This window comes from Phycodurus eques, chromosome 9 (assembly GCF_024500275.1).
Source record: "Phycodurus eques isolate BA_2022a chromosome 9, UOR_Pequ_1.1, whole genome shotgun sequence".
NCBI lineage: Eukaryota > Metazoa > Chordata > Actinopteri > Syngnathiformes > Syngnathidae > Phycodurus > Phycodurus eques.
The window spans coordinates 27,344,593-27,368,596 of record NC_084533.1 but is presented as its reverse complement, the minus strand read 5'-3'; the positions used below and the strand labels follow the sequence as shown (position 1 = coordinate 27,368,596).

Genomic DNA, 24,004 nt, shown 5'->3' with positions numbered 1-24,004 from the left:
TTAAGTCATTTGAACATTATCGCCGTCTGTCCGATGCCACATCCCCCTTTGGTTATACAAGCGTTACGACAACAAAAACTGTGATTATTTACTTTTATGTTATTAGTAATAAAGGAGTCTCTTTTTTTTTTTTTTTTTTTTTTTACTCTTTCAGGAGACGATCTTTAAAAAAAGACCAAAATGACAAAAGGGTTTTGTTCAAAAGTACATTTGAAAAAGAAAAAGAAAAAAAATAATAATTCTCTGTGGTCTGTGACGGCAGTGATGACGACAATTGCTTCCGATACAAAGGAGCTTGGCGTACGGTGTTAAATTTCACACCTCCGATACTAAATTGGGCAAATTTGCGTGATGACTTCAAACCATAATCCCGCATCTGTGCCCCAAACAAAGCAAAGCAAGTCTGGAAAAAGTCATGAGCTTTTGAGTTTTCATCACAGCTAAAGAGAAGCACATTACCTTGCGGTTAGTGTTGTTTTTAGCATTAGCCTTCCTCGTCCAGAGACGTAAAGTCATGTTATGAAGGCGGTTATGTGCCTGTGTTGCTGTTTTTTGGATGTTTTCACCGCAGAGAAGGATATTAGCGCAGTGACTTTTAGCATTAGCATTTCTATTCCACTCATTTCATTTCAATTCATATTTTACAACTGGGCACGGTGCGACAAGAATAGCCAATCAGAGACCGTAGAGACAAGAGGCATGACCAAATAGTCTGGCAAAAATGTGTTCACATGCACCGCCGCTCAGTTTCTTGGCTGGATTATTCAACTCCGGTTAGCAACAAAAGTTTGGAATTGTGCATCTCATTCTGAGAAAACGTAGTTAACGGACGGGTCCAATACGTAGACGGCTGCAACCACCTGGCCCAACATCGCCGTTCTTACCGGGTAAATTGATCACCTCGTTTTTATTTTTCAATTATTATGCTGACTCCTTCATAATTGCTTCTACTGCCCCCCCCCCCCCCCCTCCACTCATGCAAATGGACTATTCCATCTTCTTACTGCGCATGTGCAGACTTGATTCAGGAAGACGTAGCAATAGCGACTTGTCGGCGCAGTTGTGAGGAAAACGAAGCAGCGTCACTCCAGCGCAGCGGCAAAGGCGAGAGGAAAACTGCTAAAAGTGTCAACCTTTTTCACAGTGACACCGAATGTCAACGTTAAGAGCCAGACGCAGTCGCACTGCTGTCTGTCAACCGAGGCGTCAAAATTGAACGAAGATACGTTCCTCGAGGGAATGCATTTATGTTAGCGCGTAGAAAAGTAACACCGTCTCACGGTACGCATTGGTCCTCAGAACGAGGCCAGGGATGGACCCGGGGGGAAAGCCACTCTCGCCCTGAGGATGATGAAGCGTTGGATCCTGAGAGTCCATCAGTTTAACGGTCACATTCATCAGCCTTCCCCACCAGAAGAGGATCCCGCACTCTGGCTGAAACAACTACCAGAAAATGAGCGCTGCTCAACGCTGCGGAAGGGCCCTTCATGTCAAGGACAGAATCTTTCTGAGGAATCAAGTGGGCCGCAGAGTTAATAATAATTACTGAACGTGAGAAGGAGAAGGAGAAAAGACAAGTACACCCTGGCTCGTGTATAGTGACAATCAGGACAGCGTTATCTGCTTTTGTTGCTGCCTGCTGCCGGTTTGGGAACCGAGAGCGCTCAGTTAAGCGGGGAATGGGGTTCATAACTTGAAAATATTTATACTCACTCAACGTAAGAAGTCTGCTCAACACATTGCTAAAGATGGCAAAGTTTTTTTGTTGTTGTTTTTTTTTTTTTTTAGTAACACACGATACAAACATCTCCAGGCTGAACCTGTTTGCTGCTGCTAAAATAGCCAAAAAATACTCCCAAAATAGGAGCTTCAAACCAAAAATGAGAGACTTACAGTGTCTTTTGGGGCATGATACATTTTGTGGGTTTACTCACGATAGATATGTCGTAGTAACTTGCAAGTACCGATGTGAAACCAACATTCATTGTCTCCAGTCAAACTGTATTGGACAAGTTTGACTTTGAAGGATCCCGAAATAGCAAACGTAGCCCAATATGGCCGCTTCAAACCAAAATGGCAGACTTCCTGTTTCTTTCTGGCATGGCTTCTTGAGATTTTTTTTTTGTGGGCCTACTCATGATAGAAACATCTACTAAATATCATGTTCCTAAGTGAGACCGGATTCAACACGTTTGTCTTTGAAGGACCCCCGGAAATGGCCAAAATAACCCCAACATGGCGGCTTTGAACTAAAAAGGCAGCATTTCTGTGCGTATTCTGCCAGGAGTTCTTGCGACTTTTTTGTGGGGTTACTCATGATAGACACATCTACCAAATTTCATGTTCCTAAGTGAGACCGGATTCAACACGTTTGTCTTTGAAGGACCCCCGGAAATGGCCAAAATAACCCCAACATGGCGGCTTTGAACTAAAAAGGCAGCATTTCTGTGCGTATTCTGCCAGGAGTTCTTGCGACTTTTTTGTGGGGTTACTCATGATAGACACATCTACCAAATTTCATGTTCCTAAGTGAGACCGGATTCAACACGTTTGTCTTTGAAGGACCCCCGGAAATGGCCAAAATAAATCGACGTAGTATTTTTATGGGTCTACTACTGACAGACATGCCAACCAAATGTCATGTTGCCAGAAGCCACTGGCTTTGGGGACTGAATTTGAACACAAAATCAAAATATAATGAATGTCATTCTGCCTATCATAAGCAAAGTGAGCTACAATAGCCACCATGATACATTTCCAAAAGTATTGGGACAGCTACAGGAAATGTGCTGTCACTCTTCAGGGAGGACTTGAGGTTTGGAGCGCATCAGTGACGACGGAGGCGTTCTTTCACGCTTAACTCCTCCTCCGAACATGCCCGACAAACTAGCGAAGAAACAAAGCAGCTGCGTCCCAATACCTTTTGTCCCAATACTTTTTGTCCAAGATGTAAGCGAACGCTACCTGATGTCAAAGTCGCCTTCCTTCCTTCCTCCTTCCTCTCACACCTCGCCAACTTCCGAAATCCAGTGCAAGCGGCATACGCCCATGTTTGATTTGTTCACGTCGAATTCCGTGGGAAAAATAAAAATAAAAATAAAAAATTGCAACTACAAATAAAAAAAAAAAAAAAAAAGAAAAAGATGTTTAGAAAATGAAGTTGCAAGTGTTTGCCTCTGTTGAGGACAACTTCTGACTGGTTTCACATGCAACGCAAGATGACACTCGCTCAGGAGCGCTCTCATCTCCACCCTTTTCTCACCCGGGCCCTCCTCTATGACACGCACGCACACGCACGCACACACACACGCACACACACACAGACACACACACACACACACCTTTTGCCCAGATTGTCAAATCTGCCCCCCTCTCCTCACGTCTGCAGGCCTCCGGGTCTCAGCCAGGACTCGACTGTGTGAACTGCTGCTTTTTAGTTATTATTATCGTTGTTATTTTTATTGATGCAAAATGCCGTCAAATTCCAGGAGGAGCATGTTTTTGATTTTCCTAATTACAACACCTGGAATTCCAGAGGGACTCTTGTACACGAACATTTTGCCTACACGGTAAAGAACATACTGTGTTGCCAAACAACATTTTACAATTGAAGTATTTGGAGTGTCAATCTAGCGGAGAAAAAAATAGTCCCAAAAAATGATGAGTCTGTTGAACTGCAGTAACTGGATTTGTATTTAAACACAGATGAATAAATATGAAGAGCTTCAGGAGGTTTGGAGGTGAGTTGCTATGATTTGGTTCGTTTTCTCTTGCGAGTCATGAAATTCCGCCACCAAAATGGCCAATTCAAATCAAAACGTATGACTTTGTGTGCATGGTTTCTTGAGACTTTTTGGTGGGTCCGCTCATGACGAGCAAATTTTGTGTTGCTTCTAAAATGACACGAGTAACTAGCAATGTTCTAAAATGGTCGTGATTGTGTTGTGTGCAACGAGGGAGGGGAAGCAATTGTGGGTTTTTTTTAATTCCCCCCCCAAACAGATTCTGACCTGATTTACCTTAAACGACGTCGTTAGCCCTCTCGGTTTGAGGACGGCTAACGTAAACAATCTAAAGAGGGTGAGCGAGAAGACGGAAATCACGATTCGCTCTGCTGTCTCATCTCTCCAAGCAATCCAAATGAATAAATGTTGGAAACCAGATTATATATATCTTGGCACAACATTCTGAGACCCCTATCAACATTTCCAGGAAGAACGTAAACAGAGCGGCCTGGTTTGACCTTTGTGCAACTTGCCAACATTTAACTACTATGACTGTAGGCGCCACATGGGTGAATAAATGTTTTAAAAGGCATATTATAAGTTGGATTGATAACTCATCATGAAGGATGAGTGAAGGCTGATGAATGAATGAAAAATGGCAAAAATAAAAAAAATGCGTTACATCATTGTTATAATTGTATAGTAACATTGAAATTCAGTAGGACGCAAAACATTTGTTCTGTGTACCACTTGTTTGTTTACACATGTGTTTTGTCATATTTTTAAACAAAACAATTCTGTTATTTGTTTTATAACATTTTGAGTGCATGGTAAAAAACAAACAAACCTTCAACACCATTCCTACCCTTATGGTGTCGTGTCCATATTTATATTTTCCTTATGACAATATTGTGGATTATATATTGAATTGAAACGTCATCATTTAGGAAGGTGTCTAATAACAGTGTAATAACCGTGTTATAGTTGTTCAGCTTTTTGTATTAGCATGAACGACTGTGTCCTTCGTATTTTATGGAGTTATTCACAGAGCATTATCCAGCAATTTTGTCAAATAATGCTGCCATTTTGAGCACTCAAATAATGCTGCCATTTAGAGCATTTGAGAAAATGGACTTCAAAACCATTCCATCCATTAATGAATGAGCTGGAATCGGGTTGGCCGGTTATGCCGCTCCGTTTGTGAGCACCTAGGGTTAGGGCGATAATTGCTCCATCATTGTTCTTCATGTCACTTGTGCGGGGCCGTATTTGAAGTTCACTCATTACTCAAATTTTGCCCCACAAGGCAAATAAATCGACCAACAGATGGCTTGTATCCCGAAAAACTAGGTACAGTCGAACTTCAAGAAGGGACTCATCAGGTCGGGGGTTCGGGGTGGGTCGGGGGTGGTCGTCCGATATAGCCGATTGTCCGTTATATTAAAGCACTTCTTTTTTTGAGGCCATATCCACCCATATTGCTGGACAGTACAGAATGATTGTTTTGTAGGTTTTTTTTCGTGGCCTAAATAAATCTTACAAAAAGCAATTTTTTTTCCAAATTTACCACACTGGGGTGCTTGGTCATGGTGATATTGTTGACGTATATAACTCATCGTAGCCGAGTCACTTTCATGAGCCGCGAGGAATTAGTGTGCTTCCTAGTTCCAAAAATGTTACTGTGCCAAAAATAGCATGTTCCAGAGTCCAGACACTTAACACTGTCGACATGTCGCTCTCTCTCTCAGCGCTGCGAGTCTATGTACAACAGACAATAGCTCAATCCATCATGACACGGCCGCCACGTCAATGCCCCACAATCAAAATGGCCGCCACGTAGTCACGGGAGGCAAGTGGTTTGGAATTGGATTTGGATTTTTCTATATCTGTGACCTGGAAAGACGTCAGTCCCGTTCTCTGCCTGCATTGCGCCACAGCACCAGTAAACAACAGCGGCCAATTCTGGAACTAACCGGCATTTTAATTGGCAAATGGAAACTATTTTTGGACACACTGTTCAGTCCCGACGGTCCGGTTTATCCGATATCCATTATATCGGGATCTGTTTTACCGAGGTACCACTGTGTACAGGGTGGGGGTGGGTGTAAAAGTAGCTATACAGTTGTAAGTGTTATACCCAGTTTATTTATGATTGACCTTGTTTTTCTGATAGAAAAATCTGTCTTGCTGTTAAACAAATAACCTCCGAAAACCCGAGACCCGAATGAAACTGTTTCAAGGAGAGATCTAGTCACTGCCATCTGATATTTTACGATTTAATAGCTCATTCTAACGGGTTCCACTGTTTTCACTCTGTAGAACTGCTTTATTAAGGTGCTTAGTTCATATTCTACTGGATTGATTTTTTTTTCATTCTTATTGCTGTCGCTGTTTTATTCCAAAGCATTATTTATCGGCTGTTCTTACTATGTCTGCTTTGCCGTTTAGAACAAGGATTTTTTTTTTTTTTTTTTTTTTTTTTTTTTTTAGAGACATTTATGGTCCACACTATCTCATTGTTTCTTTTATGGATTGCGCCTGTTGTTTATGTTATCTGTTGTCTATTATGCGAAAATATTTGTAGCCATCTCCTGTTGTGTTGGAATGTATGCAAGTGGAACAACACTGTCGCATCCAAAACGAATTTCCCGCTGCAATAAAGATCATCCTGATCCTGATGTACAAATTGCAGATTTGTACATCAATTCCTTGTGTGTTTTTTGGACATACTTGGCCAAACAAAGATGATTCTGATTCTGATTCCAGGTCAACAGCTGCTTGGCCAGTCGAGTTTGGACTCAATCTAGCAATAGCGCTAAAGTTCGTGTAGTGTGTGTGTAGTGTCAACACTGCAAAACAAAGTGCGTGGCCTGGAGGCGGAGTAATGAGGGCGGTGCTGGTATCTCGTCAGCTCACTGTATGCAAGTATGCGCGCATGCCAATAAAGACGTGGGCTCTGCTCGGCCTTATCTACATCGACCGAGGCAAAGCACTCGGGCGCTGTTGGGTGTTCAACATCAGATAAGAACGAGGCGAGAGGTTTAAAGAAGGGAGTGGGGTAGGGGTGACAAATCATTATGATGAATCGTCAAGATAAGAAGGCCTGATCCTGGAATACTCACACTTGGCCGTTGGATTAGCCCTGATTATTTCGAATGCGCAAGGTGGCGGTTGTCGTGAATAAGTGGCGAGAGGAGCGATCGCATTCATCCCCTGACATGTGCATTGCACATGCATTTGAATGGATTATTTCTACTGTTTTTGTTCATTTCTATTGTGCAAGGCGAGAGGAGGAAAAAAAAAAAACATTAAAATAAACAAGGAAAATCCTTAATTGGTACCTTTATCCGGATCTCCACCGAAACTTGAGCCACACTTGCTTTTGCGTAATCCTGCACACAAACAAAGAAACCAACTCAAAAACACCATTTTTAAGATTTTTTTAAATAAAAACAAATAATGACACCTACTTTTGATTGGACGGTGACAACAAAGGCATAGATGTTTTTTGTAGGGGTGCTAAAAAAATATCTTAGTCCACGTCCCATACATTAACTTTAATGAAACCAGTTGATTTTGAATTATTATCAATTAAGACAAATATAAAAAACAACTAAAATGGAATCAAATGAATGAAAGTATTGATTATATAATTAAATGATATTAAATTACCTGTAAATACAAACGTGATATCCAAATCTAAATTCATTCGCGTTAAGATGATAACGGGATAGTCTATACTACTACGCTTAATTGCAACAATATCAGGCATCGCTATTGAAAATAAAACGTACAGAATGTTGTAACTTGCCCTTTAGCGCTGCGACAGAAGGCGAAGGGAAGCTGCCCGAGTGGGTCGTGTCCAATATTCCCATGCAGAGAGACGACACATGGACCTGTGGAGAAGGACTGCAGGAGGGGTGAGACACTCCGCGGTCCTCCCTTGGCCTGGATATGCTCTTCTGTTAGCTATCTCAAAGCCGTCATTTCCACAAATATCTGTCATTCTACAACCCCAATTCCAATGAAGTTGGGACGCTGTGTTAAACATAAATAAAAACCGACTCCAATGATTTGCAAATCATGTTCGACCTATATTTAATTGAATACACTACAAAGACAAGATATTTCATGTTCAAACTGATCAACTTTATTGTTTTGAGGAAATATTCATGAACTTAGAATTTTATGGCTGAAACACGTTCCAAAAAAGCTGGGACAGGTGGCGAAAAAGTTGAGGAATGCTCATCAAACACCTGTTTGGAATATATATATACATATATATATATATATATATACATATATATATATATATATATATATATATATATATATATATATATATATATGTATATATATATTCTTTTTCTCCCCCCAAATGGATCTCAATGGCATTCACGTCAAAGGAGAACTCCACACTCCATGGTTTACAGCCAGCCTCAGATTTCAATGAGTCACACCTCTTTGGCAGCTATGCACACCTTTCCAAGTTACGCACGGTGGGTGTCCCAAAGAAGGAGATCACAAAACAAAGATGGCGGATGGCGTGACACTGACAAACAGTGCGAAATGAACTGGAGAAGATTCCATAGCGAAGGTCGAAAGGGGAGGGAAGAAGGGTCCTGAAAGGAATCCCTGCCGAAATACCTAATGGTCCAAGGTGGGCAGAGGGAGGAAAGAGGAAGAGGAGGAGGTGGGAGGAAGGTGGTGGTAGCTCCAGAAATAAACCCCAACAGAAGGTGGGCAGGAAGCCACGGCAGCAGGTGAGCCTGAGGAGGGAAGAGCCTCCAGGAAGTTCAAATCCTGATGGATCCCAAGCTGTTACCGCCACACTGCCACTGCTTTCACCTTCACCACGTAGCTCGACAGTAATGCTAAGCTAACACTGCTAGCCCAACTTGGAGTGTCTCAGAGCGCGATCAGCACGTTGCAAAACAGATGGTTGAGATGGTAAGAGCCATAGCCATATAAGTGCAGATCCTTAGAAATTTAAGGATCAAAAACTGATGGAAAACCTTCTGAGGGGGCACTAAGTTGTGCAAAAAGCACTGAAACATCAAACAGTTGGACGCACGTTCAAAGGTTTGGACAAGTTTAAATGAAGTTCACCTGTAAAGGTAAAAGTGCATCATTGGTTCATCGTAAGCTTTCACCCAAAATCCCAATATCCCCATTTTCGTTGTATGCTACTACAACAAATATGGGGATATGTTAGCTAGCAGGCAGGTTAGGTCATGTGTTACACTCGAAATGTTAGCTCCGTTTGACTTAACTCTAGATAGCATTTTAACAACTGCAGCTTTAACAAAGTGCTGTATATCAAACAAACGGCAATTGGAAAAAAAACAATCATAAATCAACACTACAATCATAAATAATTAAATACAAATTATGCAAAAGCTCTCTTTTTTTCCATTTACATTTTTAGACAATGGTACAAATGTTATTTGTACGTGAGGTAGTTGGCAAGTAATTTGGCTGTTGCAAACAATCAAGTTGGTTATACGTGAGTTATTTGTTAGCCAGTTCATTAGTCATGTTAGTTAATTAGCTCGCCAGGTGGCAATTAGTCTAGCTTGTTTATTGTTAGCCGGTTTGTTTACGATTGTGTATACGCCAAAGGAGAGCCAGCCCGAACTTCAAAAACGGTCATTTCATTCAACCGAGGGAGCGCGACAACATCAGCAAGACAAATAAGAAAACACAACATCAACAGAAGGAAAATAAAGAGAAGAAAAAAGAAAATACTATGAAGGGTGAAAATTAAAGTGGATGGGCGAAGCACGATGGGATCTCGATGCCGAAAGGAACTCAAACAGGCAAAATACAAATGGAAAGAAATGCAGCGGAGGCGCAGCAAATCAGTAACAAAAGAAGTCAGCCGTGACGGAAAACACTAGAGAGAGAATAACACAAAAGAGCACAAATACTATTTATACTATAAATCAACACAGACAAAAACAAGGCAACAGATTCTTAACTACACAAGTTTCGAATACAAAACAGGCAACAAACACAGTGACACAGAATCTAAACTGCACCAAAAATGGAAACATGGGCTTGAAATTGGAAAAGCGAAATGACTTCAATGTGGGGAAGTGAAATGAGTACTGAGCGAAACGTGGCGGAGACAAGAAATGCAGTTCCACTTCATCTTGACATACTACAAATAATGCATCTTTGTAAATCTACCTATGCCAGCGACATGTAGCGACAGGCACAACAATGACATACTCGTCCACTAGACGCCCGAAGCTGCAATTAACCATGAGCCACCGGTTTTCCAATCACACAATAGAATAGATTTGTGTACGACTACAAAGGCCCACATTTGAAACTGTGTCAGAATATTCACGAGTATCGTACTTTTTGGGACATTTTGTTTGGCGGTGTGCCGTGAAATGTTTCCAACACGAAAGATCAACAAAGGTTGGCAAACACTGCTGTGACCTGCAGCCAACACCGGATCATATTTCTTCAGAGAGCGCACGCGATGGAAGCGCCACGTTGAGGCGAATTGTGCGACAATTGATTGCATTCCGCACAGGGGAATAAAATTGCTTACATTCCACCTGAGGGATCAAATCCATTCCATGCCACCTGAGAATGGAATTGATTACATTCCACGCGGGGATGAAAAGAAAAATGAAGCAGGCGCCCACAGAGAGGGAATCTGGTGGCGCTCTGGACAGACAGCGAGGGGCCGAGCTGCGGGATTGCTCGCGGGCCCCGAACAGAGTCGAAGTGACTCCTGGGAGCCTTTCCGACTGTTAATGCATCACAACGCCGGATGGGTGACGCTGATCCAAGAGGAATTTGGGGGGTTAACCAACATATGTTTCCAGGCTAAAATGCTATTTGACTAACCGACACCAGTTCAGCTGCATGAACAACTGCACGCTCCTGTATTGCTACTCTGTCCCAGGGCGTTCCCCAGGGTTTGGTGCTCGGTTCGACGCCCAACCAGCCTCGCTCCAACCCCATGCTGATGAAAACGCAAAGCTTGTGACCAGAATGTACACGAACGTACATACACGCTGGGCACTTTCAAATGAAGATGAAACACAGCGACAAGAAGGCAGAGCAGGGCTCGGCCGTTCTGGAACTTGTCATGGAAAAGCGGCACGAGTGCTACGGTTTCCCAAAGCATTGTGGGAAAATAAAGTGCCGACTTTGAATGTGTTTCAAGGAGCAACGTGGTGCTTCGTGTTATGAATTTTGAGCAGTAATTAATTGGCCCTTTATTTTACAAGAAAACAACATCACAATTCACAGGAGGGGTTCTTTTAAACAAAAGTATTGTGCGAAACGTGCTCGACTGAAAGAGACTTTTAAGGGGGTGAAAGAAATCCTGCGAGATGGAGAGATTAGACGAAAGAGGACAATTAAAAATATGAAGGGCACTGCAGGAGCAAACGAACACCGTTGGCGTCACGTCAATCCGCAACGGCCACGTTCACTTCATAATGAAAACAAATTGCGGGCTCACAGGGAGGAAACCGCCCACCACAATAAAAGCTCTCCAGGTGAAATAACACCCCAAACATTCCAGCAAAAAAAAAAAAAAAAAAAAAAAAAAAAGTCAAAAAAAAAATGCTGTATTTAAATGATGAGATTATCCTGAATTCAAAAGTACAAAAAAAGTATACACATCACAACAAATCAGATCAATCCTTTAAGACCACGCCCCCAGTGGCTGTGAGGGGACACAGAATGACTACAGAAATATCAAAATGATCATTCAAATATAATCAAATAGAGCGTGTGTGTGCTTTGGGATAATAGATAGATGGTAGATGAAGCAGGAAGTAGTATATGATTGGCCAATTCTGGTGTGCGCGTGTGTGTGTGTGTGTGTGTGTGTGTGTGTGTGTGTGTGTGTGTGTGTGTGTGTGTGTGAGAGAGAGAGAGAGAGAGAGAGAGAGAACAGCGTGTCACAGGAAACATGCATGCACGCGCACACATGCACAATATTGTACATTTCGTTTTATCACTCCCGTAATTTCTCGAGTATAATACACCCCCCCCTAAATCGCCCTTTCCCAACTGATATTTCCTCGTACATACAATGCTGTGGACATTTATTTTAATTGAAGAACCTTCATTTTGTTTTTTGAAGCCATTCAGAAGTTGACTTGTTGGTATGTTTTGGATCGTTATCCTGCTGCAGGGCCTTGGTGCGCTTCAGCTCGATGCCATAAACTGTGGCATCGAACATTCTCCTTCAGGATTTTCTGTTAAAGAGCAGAATTCCATCGATCACAGCGAGTCATCCAGGTCCTGAAGGAGCAAAGCAGCCTCACACCATCACACTACCACCACGTTTGACCGTTGGTATGATGCTCTTTTTCCTGAAATGCTGTATTACATTTACACCAGATGTAACACACACCTTCCAAAACGTTTTGGCAGTCCACATTTTCTCCCCAAAAAATTATACAAAAAGAATGATGGAGCGTATTATACATAGGTGTAAGGAAAAGGGGGAAGAAAAAATAATCACATTATATGAATGTATACCGGTAAAAAAGGGGTTGTGAAAAAAAAGTATAATTTCATTCCAATATATGTAATGGCTAACGTTACGAATGTATATCGAATAAGGTACATTTTCGCTGCGCACCGAGAATCATGACGTCCTCATGGGGCCGTCATATCGATATCTGTAAAAGGTCCGGAGTGTCGCAGAGCGTGCATTTCCGAACACACCCCGTATCGTATCTGTGGGCGTGTCTGTTTGGAGGTGTCGGTTTTAGCGTCTTTTCGAGACGGCAGATTTGGGGTCAAATGAGTTCCTTGTTTATGTTTCAAGGTGCAGACTGTCACAATGGGACAACTTTTCAGTTTTGGCCTGTGTAAAACTTGCATAGTCTGCGTGTATCAGGATGCTTTGTGTGCTGACAATATGTAAATTGCGCCTTATTGATGACTGTCACACATGGCGGTCAATAAGCAGCTTTGCTAACACGTGAATAACAGCGAAAAAGAAAAGAAGAAGAAAAAAAAGCAACAAGCACAATTTGCTCCAATTTACTCCTGTGTTGTGATCATTTGTTGGATGTGGGGAAAAAAACCGTCACTCTTTGGTTGAATTTTTTTCGGAATAAAAATGGCTTAGTATCGCTGCCTCTCAAGAGTTGATGCTAATCAGACATCAACAATTGCAAAGCATTTTGCATGATGCCAAATTAACATCGGCTCAGACCCGACGAGTAGCTTCCCGCGCGGGGGGGGGGGAGTACTTTGTTCACGCCAAAATGCCACCGCCGCCACGATTAAGCCACCTTCAAAGACGTTTTGATGACGGCGTCGGGGCTAAAAACGAGGGAGTAAACAGATCAAAATGACAAGTTAGCGTCTCAGGGAGATCTGAGCTAGTCGGCAAATCCAAACCAATTATTGGCTATTTTCACTTTTAATTGGTGGTAAAAAAAAAAAAAAAAAAAAAACTTTTTGAAAAAAAGCTAACGTAGTATAGCGCGGCGCTAACGTAGTATAGCGCGGCGCTAACGTATCGTCTTGTATGAGGTAAGGAAAAGAAATAGAAGGTAGGTAAAAAAATATGCACTGCAAAAACTCAAATCTTACTTAGTGAATTTATCTTATTTCCAGTGAAAACATTTTATACTATACTTATTGTAAGTCAGTTTTGAGTAAAGAGCATTTTCTAAATTTTCAGCGAGACAAAATAAACGACTTTTTATGATTTTTCTTCTGAGCTCCTTTTCAACCAACACTGTACATTTTCCTCCAGCAACCAGCCTACGCTTTTCATTTTTTAGGCTTTTATGCGCCTGCTTTCATAAAAAATTATTAAATTATCATTATTATTATTATTAGCATTAGTAGTAATAGTACGGATGGTGGTAATTTTAATAAAAATAATGAACCATGGTAAAATATGTGGCCAAGAATATTCCACCTGTTTTAGTTTATATACAAATACAAATGACAAAAATAGGTTGCTATTGTGAAATCATACAATATAGCTGTTCAATATTATTTCTTATTTTTACTTGTTGAATTGGCAAAAAATAATATATGAAAAGAAATATTACTACTTGGAAATTTGTAAATGATAAAAAAAAAAGAATAAACGTTGACCTTTGCTAAATGATAAATGATGATTATTGTTATTTCCCATGGCAAATGTTCCAAACAAACTTATTATGGTGATGAACTTCCTGGGATGTTCAAAATATTCGACACACATGACATGTAAGTCAAGGTGACTGCTCTGTGAAAAATGGAACGGCATCCCTTCGCAAAATGTTGCCATTTAAAGGTCTCCCAAAAATGATCAATTATCAACCCAATGTTTTAAAATCATAAAACTATGAAAGTTCGCAGCATCTTGAACGCACCTTGACGATCTGCTGACCGAAGATGACATGACCACATGTATGTACCACCAGGTGACTGTAGAAAAACACAGACATGTGTCATTGAGAAGAAAGTCAGTACTGTTCATTTATTCGAATTAAAAAAGAAAAAGAAAAAAGAAATAGAAAAGCAGGCTCGGAAGTGAACGCGCATATACTCTACATTCTGCGAACTACATCGCCATCACGTGGACAAATACTCATATTACAAATGCCACAAAGGCCCACCCCAAAAAAAAAAAAAAAAAATCACAATAATGAAAGTTAAGGCTAAATGAGCATACCATTCATTTACAGTTAGCTTTCATAGTTTTACCATTTTTAGTGGCCAATAAATCAACTGATGGTAGTTTTTAGTAGTAATGTACCTACATTTACACTTCATTATAACGAGCCGTCATAAGTACGTTTCTACTAACTATGCATCGTGTTAGCATTTGGGCTAACGAGAGCTTACCATTACTTCACAAGTATCATTCAGAAGAGCTGGTGGCTTTTGTTGGCTAACTCAAAGAACAAATCGACAAACACAGAAGTGTAACACCCCCCCCCCAAAAAAATGACAGTACAACAATGTCACCAAGTGTTTCATTGAGTTTTTAATCCTTCTTTTCCTATCCTCAGTGCATTCTGGTGAGAACCTAAAGGGGGCGATATTGCAACAGAGCCTCCCGGCTGCACGTGAAAACGACAAGATGAAGCCAAATAACTTTCATTTTTTTGAAGCCAACTAACATTTCATTTCCCCTCAAAGACACATATGGTAACCAAACAAACACACCGTACAAAGCCACCCAATTCAATTCACTAACTCCGTCATCATATTTCCGCACGCTTTTCACCAGAGATTACGCTCATAACACTCACTTGTTTACACTCGTGGAGTGCAATGCTCATTTCTTCTTCTCGCACCTTAAATCAAGTTGAAATATACCACGCCCGTGAAGGTCAATTTTGAGACGATATAATCCTGTTTCGATTTTGGGTGGTGGTTTGAAGTCCCTGTGGGCAATTACTCAAAAGTCAAAGGCTCATTTGGAAGGTTTAGCCTCAAGAAAAATCTCATTTTCGATCGCAGCCAGCGCACTTTTGAACACGTTGTTTTTAAGTCCTGGGAAACCATGACAAACCCCTCGTTATTTAACCAGAACACCATAGATGAACAATTTGTCCAACGGCTCAAATTGAGGCCATCTGTCAACAAACAATGCTGAGCTTTCTTAAATCGTATTTTAGATCGCCGCCGGCACACTTTTGCACATATTAAAATGTGGTTTCATGCCTCAGGGAGCGCACAAATGTCATGTTTTGAGCGCATCAAAGCTGTTTAACAATGCTTTGCTTGTTTAGAAGTTATTTTAGAGCGTAATCGGGACACTTTTTAATGTTTAAATGTGGTTTTATGTCCCAGGAAAGAATTCAAAAGTTCTGTTCACTTCACTTCAGAGAACACAAAACAATGCTGAGATGATTCAAATCTCATTTTCGATCACCGCCAGCACACTTTCGACTATGTTCAAAGGTGGTTTTACATGTTCTGAACAATTTGAAGCCCCGTTTAGTCGCTTTGAACTTGGAGAGAGGGCCATTTTGGCTCCAAGTTGACAACAAATGACTCATTTTGAGTGGGTCAGTGTTGTTTAGCGTCAACAAACAAGTTAATGCTCATTTAAATCCCATTTTAAATTGCCACCAGCACCCTCTTGAGATTATTTAAAGGTATCCAGGTGAACAATTAAAAGCCCCATTTACTACATTTGAACACGTACAGAGAGAAAGACAGCTATTTCGGCTCAAAGTTGAATGCAAACGTTGCATTTTGAGCGGGTCAATGTTGCGCTTGTTTAAACCGCATTTTAGAGCGCAGTCAGCACACGTTTTCGACACATTCAAGAGTGGTTTTATGTCCTGGTGAACAATTAAAAGCCTTGTTTACTGTTTACGATGCTTTTTGAAAGACGGCCATTTTGGCTCAAAGTCGAAGGCAACCAGCTGACTTTGAGGACGCGGGTTTCCAGTTTGAGAGCACAGATGAGTGACAACCAAAAACAAAAAGAAATATCAAAATCACGGCGCGGAAGGTTGTGCTGTTGCCATGGCAACCAGGATGCCATTAAAAATGGCAGCACAACATGCAGTGCTTCCATCCAGAACATTTGTACAATCTTTAGACCCCCCACCCCAAAAAAGAAATTAAAAAAAAAAAAAAAGGAAAAAAAGATTCACATTAAAATGTGCTTCAAGAGTCAATCACCAGCGCCCCGCTGCGTTCGACGGGCGTTCCTCTGCTCCTCCGGGTTGTCAGTAGAACCTCTTGTTTCGCTCCTGCCGCTTCTGGAAGACCACGGCGCCCACCACGCCGCACACCACGATGCCCAGCAGCGCGCACAGCAGCAGCAGGAACACCTTCCAGCCCGTCAGCGGCGTGCCGCGGAAATTGCCCGTCGGGTCATCAATGTTGTCTGCAGAGGAAAGCGCGTTGCCCATTTAAAAGCTAAGTAAACCCACAATTCTTTTGAGGTTTTTTTTGGTTTGCGCATTCACGTATTCTTGCCCCCAAAATTTGTGAGTTTGCTTCCCCTTGAAAGAAATTTTGCTATTGCGCCAAATATGGGCGTTTCATCGATTTTCATCGCTTAATTCGGGTTTACTTGTCAAGACCATTTTTTTTTTTAGCGGCTACGATTCAAAGCGTGTCTCCGCTGATAAAAATTGGATATTTTTGCGGGAAAAAAAGACCATCTGAGCTTCTATTTATTTTAAGATCCCGCCCCCGACCAAACCTTTGGGCGACTTGAGCAGGCTGACGCTTGGCTCGATCTTGGTCCAGTCCAGGTTCTCCTCCTCAGACGTGTACTCCACCATCAGCTGGTACAGCTTCATTGAGATGATGTCATGGTTGTCTACCAAACGGAGGCGAGAAGTTAACGACACGCCGGCCACTTTATTAGGTACCCAACCAAAATCTAAAATGGCAAAATGAGTCACAGGAACTTTTTTTCTCGTTATGTTTATTTTCTTCCCCATAATTGCATGTTTTTTTCATAGTGACTTTTTCCTGTAATGTTACGATTTTGTGTTGCTTTTTTTGTTCTTGTATTACAACTACTTTTTGTGATGTGAGTTCTTTTTGTCATGTTATTATTTTTGTCAAGTTATTCTTTTTCTTGTAATATTCTAACTTCATTTTTGTGGCATTGCACATTTTTCCTTATGTTATAATTTTGTGTCACTATTTTTTCTCAAAATGGGATTGTGTATTAATTTCTCAAACAAAAACAATTGTACTATTTCAGCTTTTTTTCTTACAATCATTTTGCTGTAATATTACATTTTCCACTTTTTTTTTTTTTTTTAATATTATTTTCTTGCAATATTATGGCAATCCGGAAAAATTGCCACTTTTTCTCACGCCAATGTTTTTTTTTTTCTTGTAATATTACGCCATTATTCCAGAAACATTCTATTCTTATTACAGGTACGCATTTTTTTCCTCATAGTGCTACTATTTTTCATCCTTGTAATCCTACGACTATATTCTCGTTGATGGAATTGTTAAAACGTGACAAACCAGAAAGATCTCCAGTGGCCGCCGAGGCGCCAAAGAAATATCCCGTGGGAAGACGAACGCCTCCGATGTCGATGCATTCCTTCCACTCGTTCTTGTCATCCACATCCATCATCACCTGCGGGGCGGCGACACCGCGTCGACACACTCTACCGCCATGTTTCACCAGAAAGCATTTGTCATTCAGTACATACAGTGAGTCTCCCTTTGGAGTAGCGGATGGCGAGGTAGGTGTCAAACTCTCGGTTGCGGATTTCGGCCGAGCAGCCTCCCAGCTCCGACGAGCGTCCGTCTTTGCCGTGGTCGTAGCTCACCGAGCCGTTGTTCACCATGGCCGAAACGTACGGGAAGGAACGCTGAAGATAGCAAGGAGCACACAGAGTTCAATAATGTTAAAAAAAATATATGGGGAATTGAAATTCATGTAAAAAGTGAGAGAGAATGCTGAGATGAGGTTGCAACATTAAAAAAGCTATGGTTAAAGAAACATGAGCCCCAGACACCATGCAAAAAAAAACTAAAAACGCTTCAAACCAAAACACCCAGCTTTTATGTGTGTATAAATGTTTGGTTTTTTTGCATAGTTGCCCCACTTAAATGTTTAACCTAATCAAACATGTAAATATCAGTCAAACATAACCCAAGTAAACATACAATGCAGTTTTTAGATGGTGATTTTATTTATTACAGAAAAAAATAACTCAAAGCTACCTAGCCCTGTGTTAAAAAATAATAAATTAAACATTATTGCCCACTAAACATAATTGGTTGAGCCATCCTCAGCAGCAACAACTGAAATCCAGCATTTTCTATAACTGGCAACAAGTTGTCCAGGTCCTGAAGGAGCAAAGCAGCCCAAGACCATCACGTTTGACCACTGGTATGATATTTTTTTTTTTTTTTTTTTTTTAAATGGTGAGTTACACTTACGGCAAATGTAACAAGACAGACACCTTCCGAAAAGTTTAACTTTCGTCTCGTCAGTCCATAGAATATTTGGGATAGATCGTTTGGCCAACTTCATTTTGTCAGACAGGTTCTATTTATGTGATTTCTTGATTGAGAAGTTCTGGAGGTCATCAGGCTTGGATGTGGTCTTTGAAAATGAACTCAGCTTTCCCCCCCAAAAATTTATTTAGCCACAGTTAATTCACAATTTAAAAAGGGGGGCATTTATTTATTTTATTTTATTTTATTTTTTTAGCTTTGAACAGATGTTTTGCTTTAATAAATAAAATCACCATTTAAAACAACTGCATTTTATGTTTACATGGATTATCTTTGTCTGATATTTACACGTTTGATGATCCTAAACATAAAGTGGGGAAGCTATGCAAATAAAAAAAAATGAATTTGAGAAGGGGGCAAATACTTTTTCATAGCACTGTACATATATGCTTTGGCTTTAAAATTAAAAAAAAAAAATACAGCTGATGTTAAAAGGCAACGCCTCCAGTCATTTGTTTCTTGTAGCTACACCACCATGTAAAGTGTCTTTCCCCCCCCCCACAAAGACACACATGACGTGGGTGTTAACAGTTGCATATATATCTTTATTTAGTTCGCAAAAAGATGAAAATTACACAACGGTAAAAGGCAGAAATACGCCCTATAAAACCTTTCTTGCTATCTTTTTCACCGTCAGGCTGCCAGTGTGGGCAGGAGAGGGATGGTGTACGCGAATTTGGCGGTGGTTGGATATAATGTCAACCCCTGAGGGCAGGGTCTTTCAAGGACCCCTGGAAATAGCCCTGGCTTTCTGTTGTTTTGTTTTTTTCCCAGGCATGGCTTCATGAGAAGTTTTCCGTGGGTCGACTCATGAGAGACAACCAAATGCGTCACAAATAGTTCACCACCAAAAGGTCCTTAAAGGACCTCTGGAAACAGCTCTAAAATGGCCGCGTCGAACCGAAATGGTTAACGTGAACATAAAATGAGGGGGAAAACGGAATGACGTTTTAACGGAAAAAATGGAACCGGCGAAAGCATGCTGACGAGAAGGTCAGCACTCACGTCAACTGAGTCATCGTTCGAGTACGTATCGATAAACACTGCCAGCCCGTGGAAGACGGCGTGGTCGGAGAAGACGGGCCCTGAGGACAGAGGAGGCGATCAATGGCGGGGAGCCGTGCGGTGTAAACTTACGTCCATGCCTTGCTGGTCATTGCGGAAGGTGTCCAGGAAAATGGACAGGCCCAGAAACTGATCCTGGTTCCCAAACACCGAGCCTAAGACGGAGGCAGAGAGCGTGACACAGCAGTATGCGAATTTTAATTGTGATTCCAATATTGGCTTCCACGATTAGACGAGCCGGATGGTCGACATATGAACTTGAGGCCCTTTCTCAACCAGTCGTCAGCCAACCACCAGGGGGCGAACGCTCGGTTGAAGCTTCGTTAAGCTGCCTGAATAATAAGCCAGCGCAGTGCGCACCCTGCAGCGGGAGCCTCAGTAGTCAGTCATGCGGTGGAATAAGTGTCGAGCGCGCGAGTCATGTCGAGAGAAGCACAGCGAAGCAAGGTAACACACCTAATCTGTTCAACCATTTGAACAAATGTCAGAAAATGGACAAGAAATATGTGATACCCACTTGCAATTATTTTCCATACACATTATACATACACCATATAAAAATGCACAGACGCCACGGACAACATTCTGGATATTTTGTCAGGACATTTTTTTTTTTTTTTTTTTTTTACTGTCAAGAACATTTGTGTCTCAGCTAAAACAAACAAAAGCCGACAGTAAAACGGTTTCCATTTTGTTTGTTGAAAAGTAGTGCAATAAAAATACAGATGTTTTCCCTAACATGGCGAATAATCATGGTTATTAATCGTGAGTACAATATTTATCCAAATCATTTTGCCCATCATCGTGCACAATTGTATGACCACAATGTTCCTGAATGTTTACATTTACATTATCATTATGATCATTACACTTCCCTTCGATTTCCACAAAAAGTGTGATTCCAAAAGCCGTGCTTACCAGGATGCAGTCTGTCTTTTGTGTACCAGAGAGCAATGCCGTCGCCGTGGAGATTCTTCTTGCCCAGCCCGTGGATTTTGAAGTGGACGTGCATCTCCCAGTCTTTCAGGTAACACGGCTGCACAGCAAGACACCGCAAAACATTTTCAACGCGGACTGCCGTTCATGGAGAAAATATATTTGATTAATACAGCCGTACATGACACAGGTGACTTCAAACCTTTTAGGCACTGAAAATAAAGCTTTATTGATGACAGTTTATATTATACATAGACACAATATAGAACGTTTAATGAGTGGCGGGTCATCACAAAAATGATTGGGCTATCATTTGGCAACATCCAATGTAATGAGAAAAAGGTGCTCACCACAGTATTCCAGATGGATCCCTGCTTGCTTTTCTCATCCGGAGTTAGTCGCACGTACGAGCTGGTCACCAACGTGCTCCCCGAGAAGTCCCACTGGCTCGACGGGCTGCTGCCCACGCCTAACACACAGCAGGCGAGTGAATACAACAACATTTGAAACCATAACTCTTGTCTTGAAACCCTACTTTGAAATCCTAAAATGTCTTTGAAACCCTGACCTTGGGTGGAAACCATAATTTAAACTCTTAACCAGAAAGCCTCACTCTTCTCTTGCAACCTTGATTTGAACCATTAATCCTGTCTTGAAACCCTACTTTTGAGACAACCCTTACTTGACGCCAGAATCATATCTAAAACCATAATTTGAAACCCTTACCTTTGTTTAAAACCCTAACCTGTTTTAAAAGTGTAATCTGAAACAATGAACATGCCTTGAAATTCTAGTTTAAAACCCTAACCTGGGCTTGAATTGCTAATTTGAAACCCTAACCCAAATATGAACCGGTAAAAACTAGACTTTACACCGATTTGCTGGGGGTGATCGGTATCGGCCAATATTTAACATTTTATGCTGATCGGCTTTAATGTCATAATTCTCCGATCCGATCAATGATGTCATCGATCGGCTCCGCAAAAGAGCATTTTCTCCGCGTCGCCTTCGTACACATTATATTTGAATCCAAAAGCTCGTTTATTTTTAGCCTTGTCGCGTGTCTTTCGACGTAGTACTGTAAATATCTGATGGCCAAAGAAAAAACAAACAAAAAAAAAACAGCGGTGTGGTACAGACAACACGTCTGAGACAGGCAACACGTATTGCCCGGATCAGACTATAACACAAATTTGCTCTTTCACGACTGACTACTGCAGACTACTGCAATAAAATCCTGTATTCCCTATCCCGTTTTTACGATCATTGGGCTTTATCTTGTCAACTCAAATGCGACCGGATATACTTGTTACCGTGGCGACGACAACCAGAGTGGAGCGAGCCGGCGGTATTATCAGGACAAAATGAGGGAAAATGCGTTGGTGGTCACCAAAATGTGACGGGGTTGGTTGCCATAGTGATGGCCATCCTCAGCTGTTCCAGTTGGATATTACAAGTCTGCACACCCCCTTTCAAAGGCCAGGATTTTGTGGGCGTGGACACTTGTGCAACGACACCATCAAAACTGTTTGATTTATACGAAAACCTTTTTTCTTCTTCAATGAAGTTGTACAGGTTATAGGTGGCATTAATTGTAGAAAATGTTCTGAAATCATTTCTCTTGGTCTAATTTTGTCAGGGGTATGTTTCCTTTTTTTTTTTTTTTTTTGTCCTACTGCACGAGTTCATTTTCTAATGGCTAATATCTCACTTGACAGAATTCCCTTCATGTTGCTTAATGGACTTAAAGGAAATTGCAGGGCGGTTTTATCGGACTCTATTAAGACAATTTCAAGTGGGGAAAAATGAGTGGAAAGCAACACCGTAATTGTTAGTTAACTACACGGTAGCTTAAAGAAGTCGCTGCCAAATTAGTGTAACCAGTAAATAATATCTATCTGGGGGGTTGGGAGGAGTGTTTTAAAACTATGTCCGGAGTTGTAAACAGAAAGACTTGAATTCAAGCGAGCTAAAGTTGACGACTTCCTACCTTGGTAGGGTTTCATCAACGAGTGTTCTCGTTTAAGGTGCTCCGGGTTGCCGTCCGTAATGTCGCCGCACACCAGCCGTAGCGCGGCCGCGAGGAGGCACACACAGCCCGCAAACGCTCCAAAACTCGCCATTTCGACACAAAATATCTCTCCCAACTCTTCAAAATAGCCGACTCGCAAAGTCCATGAACGCGTCGGTCCGTTTGCTATTCTCTTCCGAAAAGAAACTGCCAACACGCGAAGAGTCCTCGATTACTTCCTCGCTCAACCTGAGGGATTTTTTTTCTTATTTTAAACACATTCGCTTCTAATAGTCTACTTTATATTTAGATTTAATATTTAATACTGCACATCGAAAATCTAAACCTTTTTAAATCTAGAAAAATGGCCAATCAGTGTGTTTCTCGGAGCATGTTTCTCAAGACACATGGAACACGGACCAATCACAGACAAGCACATCGAAATGTAAGCCAATTAGCGAGTGCCTGCAGTTCAAGTTTATACCACTAGATGGTAACAGAAGGAAAATAAAATATCCAGAAGAAGGACGTTATATTTCTTATCAATTGGGAATACTAAAGTACAGTACATCACTCGCGAGCATAGTATGAGTTGTAATAATATGTTTCATTTCGGAAATTTGTCCCTTACTTGAAACACTGACCCAGTCTTGAAACCCTAATTTGGAATCCAAACCCCAATTTGGAAGCCGAATCCTGTCTTGAAACCATCATATAAGAAACGTCACCCAGTCTTGACACCTAACAGTTGTTCGAAAACCTAACCCTGCCTTGAAGCCTTAGTTTAAGACCCAAACATTTGCTTGAAACCCTGACCTTGGCTTGAATCCCTATTTTGCCTTTTTTGTTGTTGTTGTTGTTCCAACCCTAATGTGTGCTGAGGACAAAAATCCAGGAAGGTCTCAAAGGAGCACTTGCGTTGTTATCCAGAGACACACGATAAATGTCACTTTGCCTCCACGGTGTGACTCGCTGCTTTTTCTGCAAGCCGCTACAACAACTCCACTTTTTTTTTATTGCTTTCCACTGGAAGATCTGCAGAGTTAAGCCTTCAGTTTAACCGTGCGGGGATTTGACAAAAGGTAAGCCATCCCCGATCAGACTTGTGTTTGTGTGTGTGTGTGTGTGTGTGTGTGTGTGTGTGCAAGTGTAACGTTGATCCAAAAGCCACAGAAACAGAAATCTTGCCATCTAGCATTTCAACCTAAAGCAAAAAAGCTCAGTGAATATTTTTTTTCTGCTTGAACAATTGGGAAAAAAAAAAACAACCCGACAAAAGTCTCACTTTAATTATCCATCCGTCTTCTTC

The 24,004-nt window shown here is 41.3% G+C and overlaps 2 protein-coding genes across 3 annotated transcripts in view; both read right to left on the bottom strand.

Moving 5' to 3' along the window:
* fat2 (FAT atypical cadherin 2) overlaps nucleotides 1-3,276 on the bottom strand; it is an 84,621-nt gene extending 81,345 nt beyond the window's left edge. The window contains 1 exon segment of the mRNA XM_061686709.1: nucleotides 2,965-3,276. The gene's annotated coding sequence lies outside the window, so the exon portion shown is untranslated.
* An 8,506-nt stretch (nucleotides 3,277-11,782) lies between these two features.
* On the bottom strand, nucleotides 11,783-23,050 carry lman2 (lectin, mannose-binding 2). 2 transcript variants are annotated; one of them, XR_009769234.1, is made up of 10 exons: nucleotides 22,675-23,050; nucleotides 21,035-21,153; nucleotides 20,667-20,784; nucleotides 19,821-19,903; nucleotides 17,870-18,031; nucleotides 17,679-17,793; nucleotides 16,891-17,010; nucleotides 16,362-16,569; nucleotides 14,090-14,144; nucleotides 11,783-11,959 (listed from the first exon to the last, which is right to left on the bottom strand). XR_009769234.1 is itself a non-coding variant. In XM_061686384.1 (8 exons), exons 1-8 carry the CDS (start codon nucleotides 22,805-22,807, stop codon nucleotides 16,409-16,411), a joined length of 1,011 nt encoding a protein of 336 aa, XP_061542368.1. In that variant the 5' UTR covers nucleotides 22,808-23,050; the 3' UTR covers nucleotides 14,629-16,408. The 2 variants fall into 2 exon arrangements, 1 of the variants encoding a protein (XP_061542368.1); XM_061686384.1 differs by lacking the exons at nucleotides 11,783-11,959; nucleotides 14,090-14,144 and having other exon boundaries at nucleotides 14,629-16,569.
* Nucleotides 23,051-24,004: the final 954 nt, after the last annotated feature.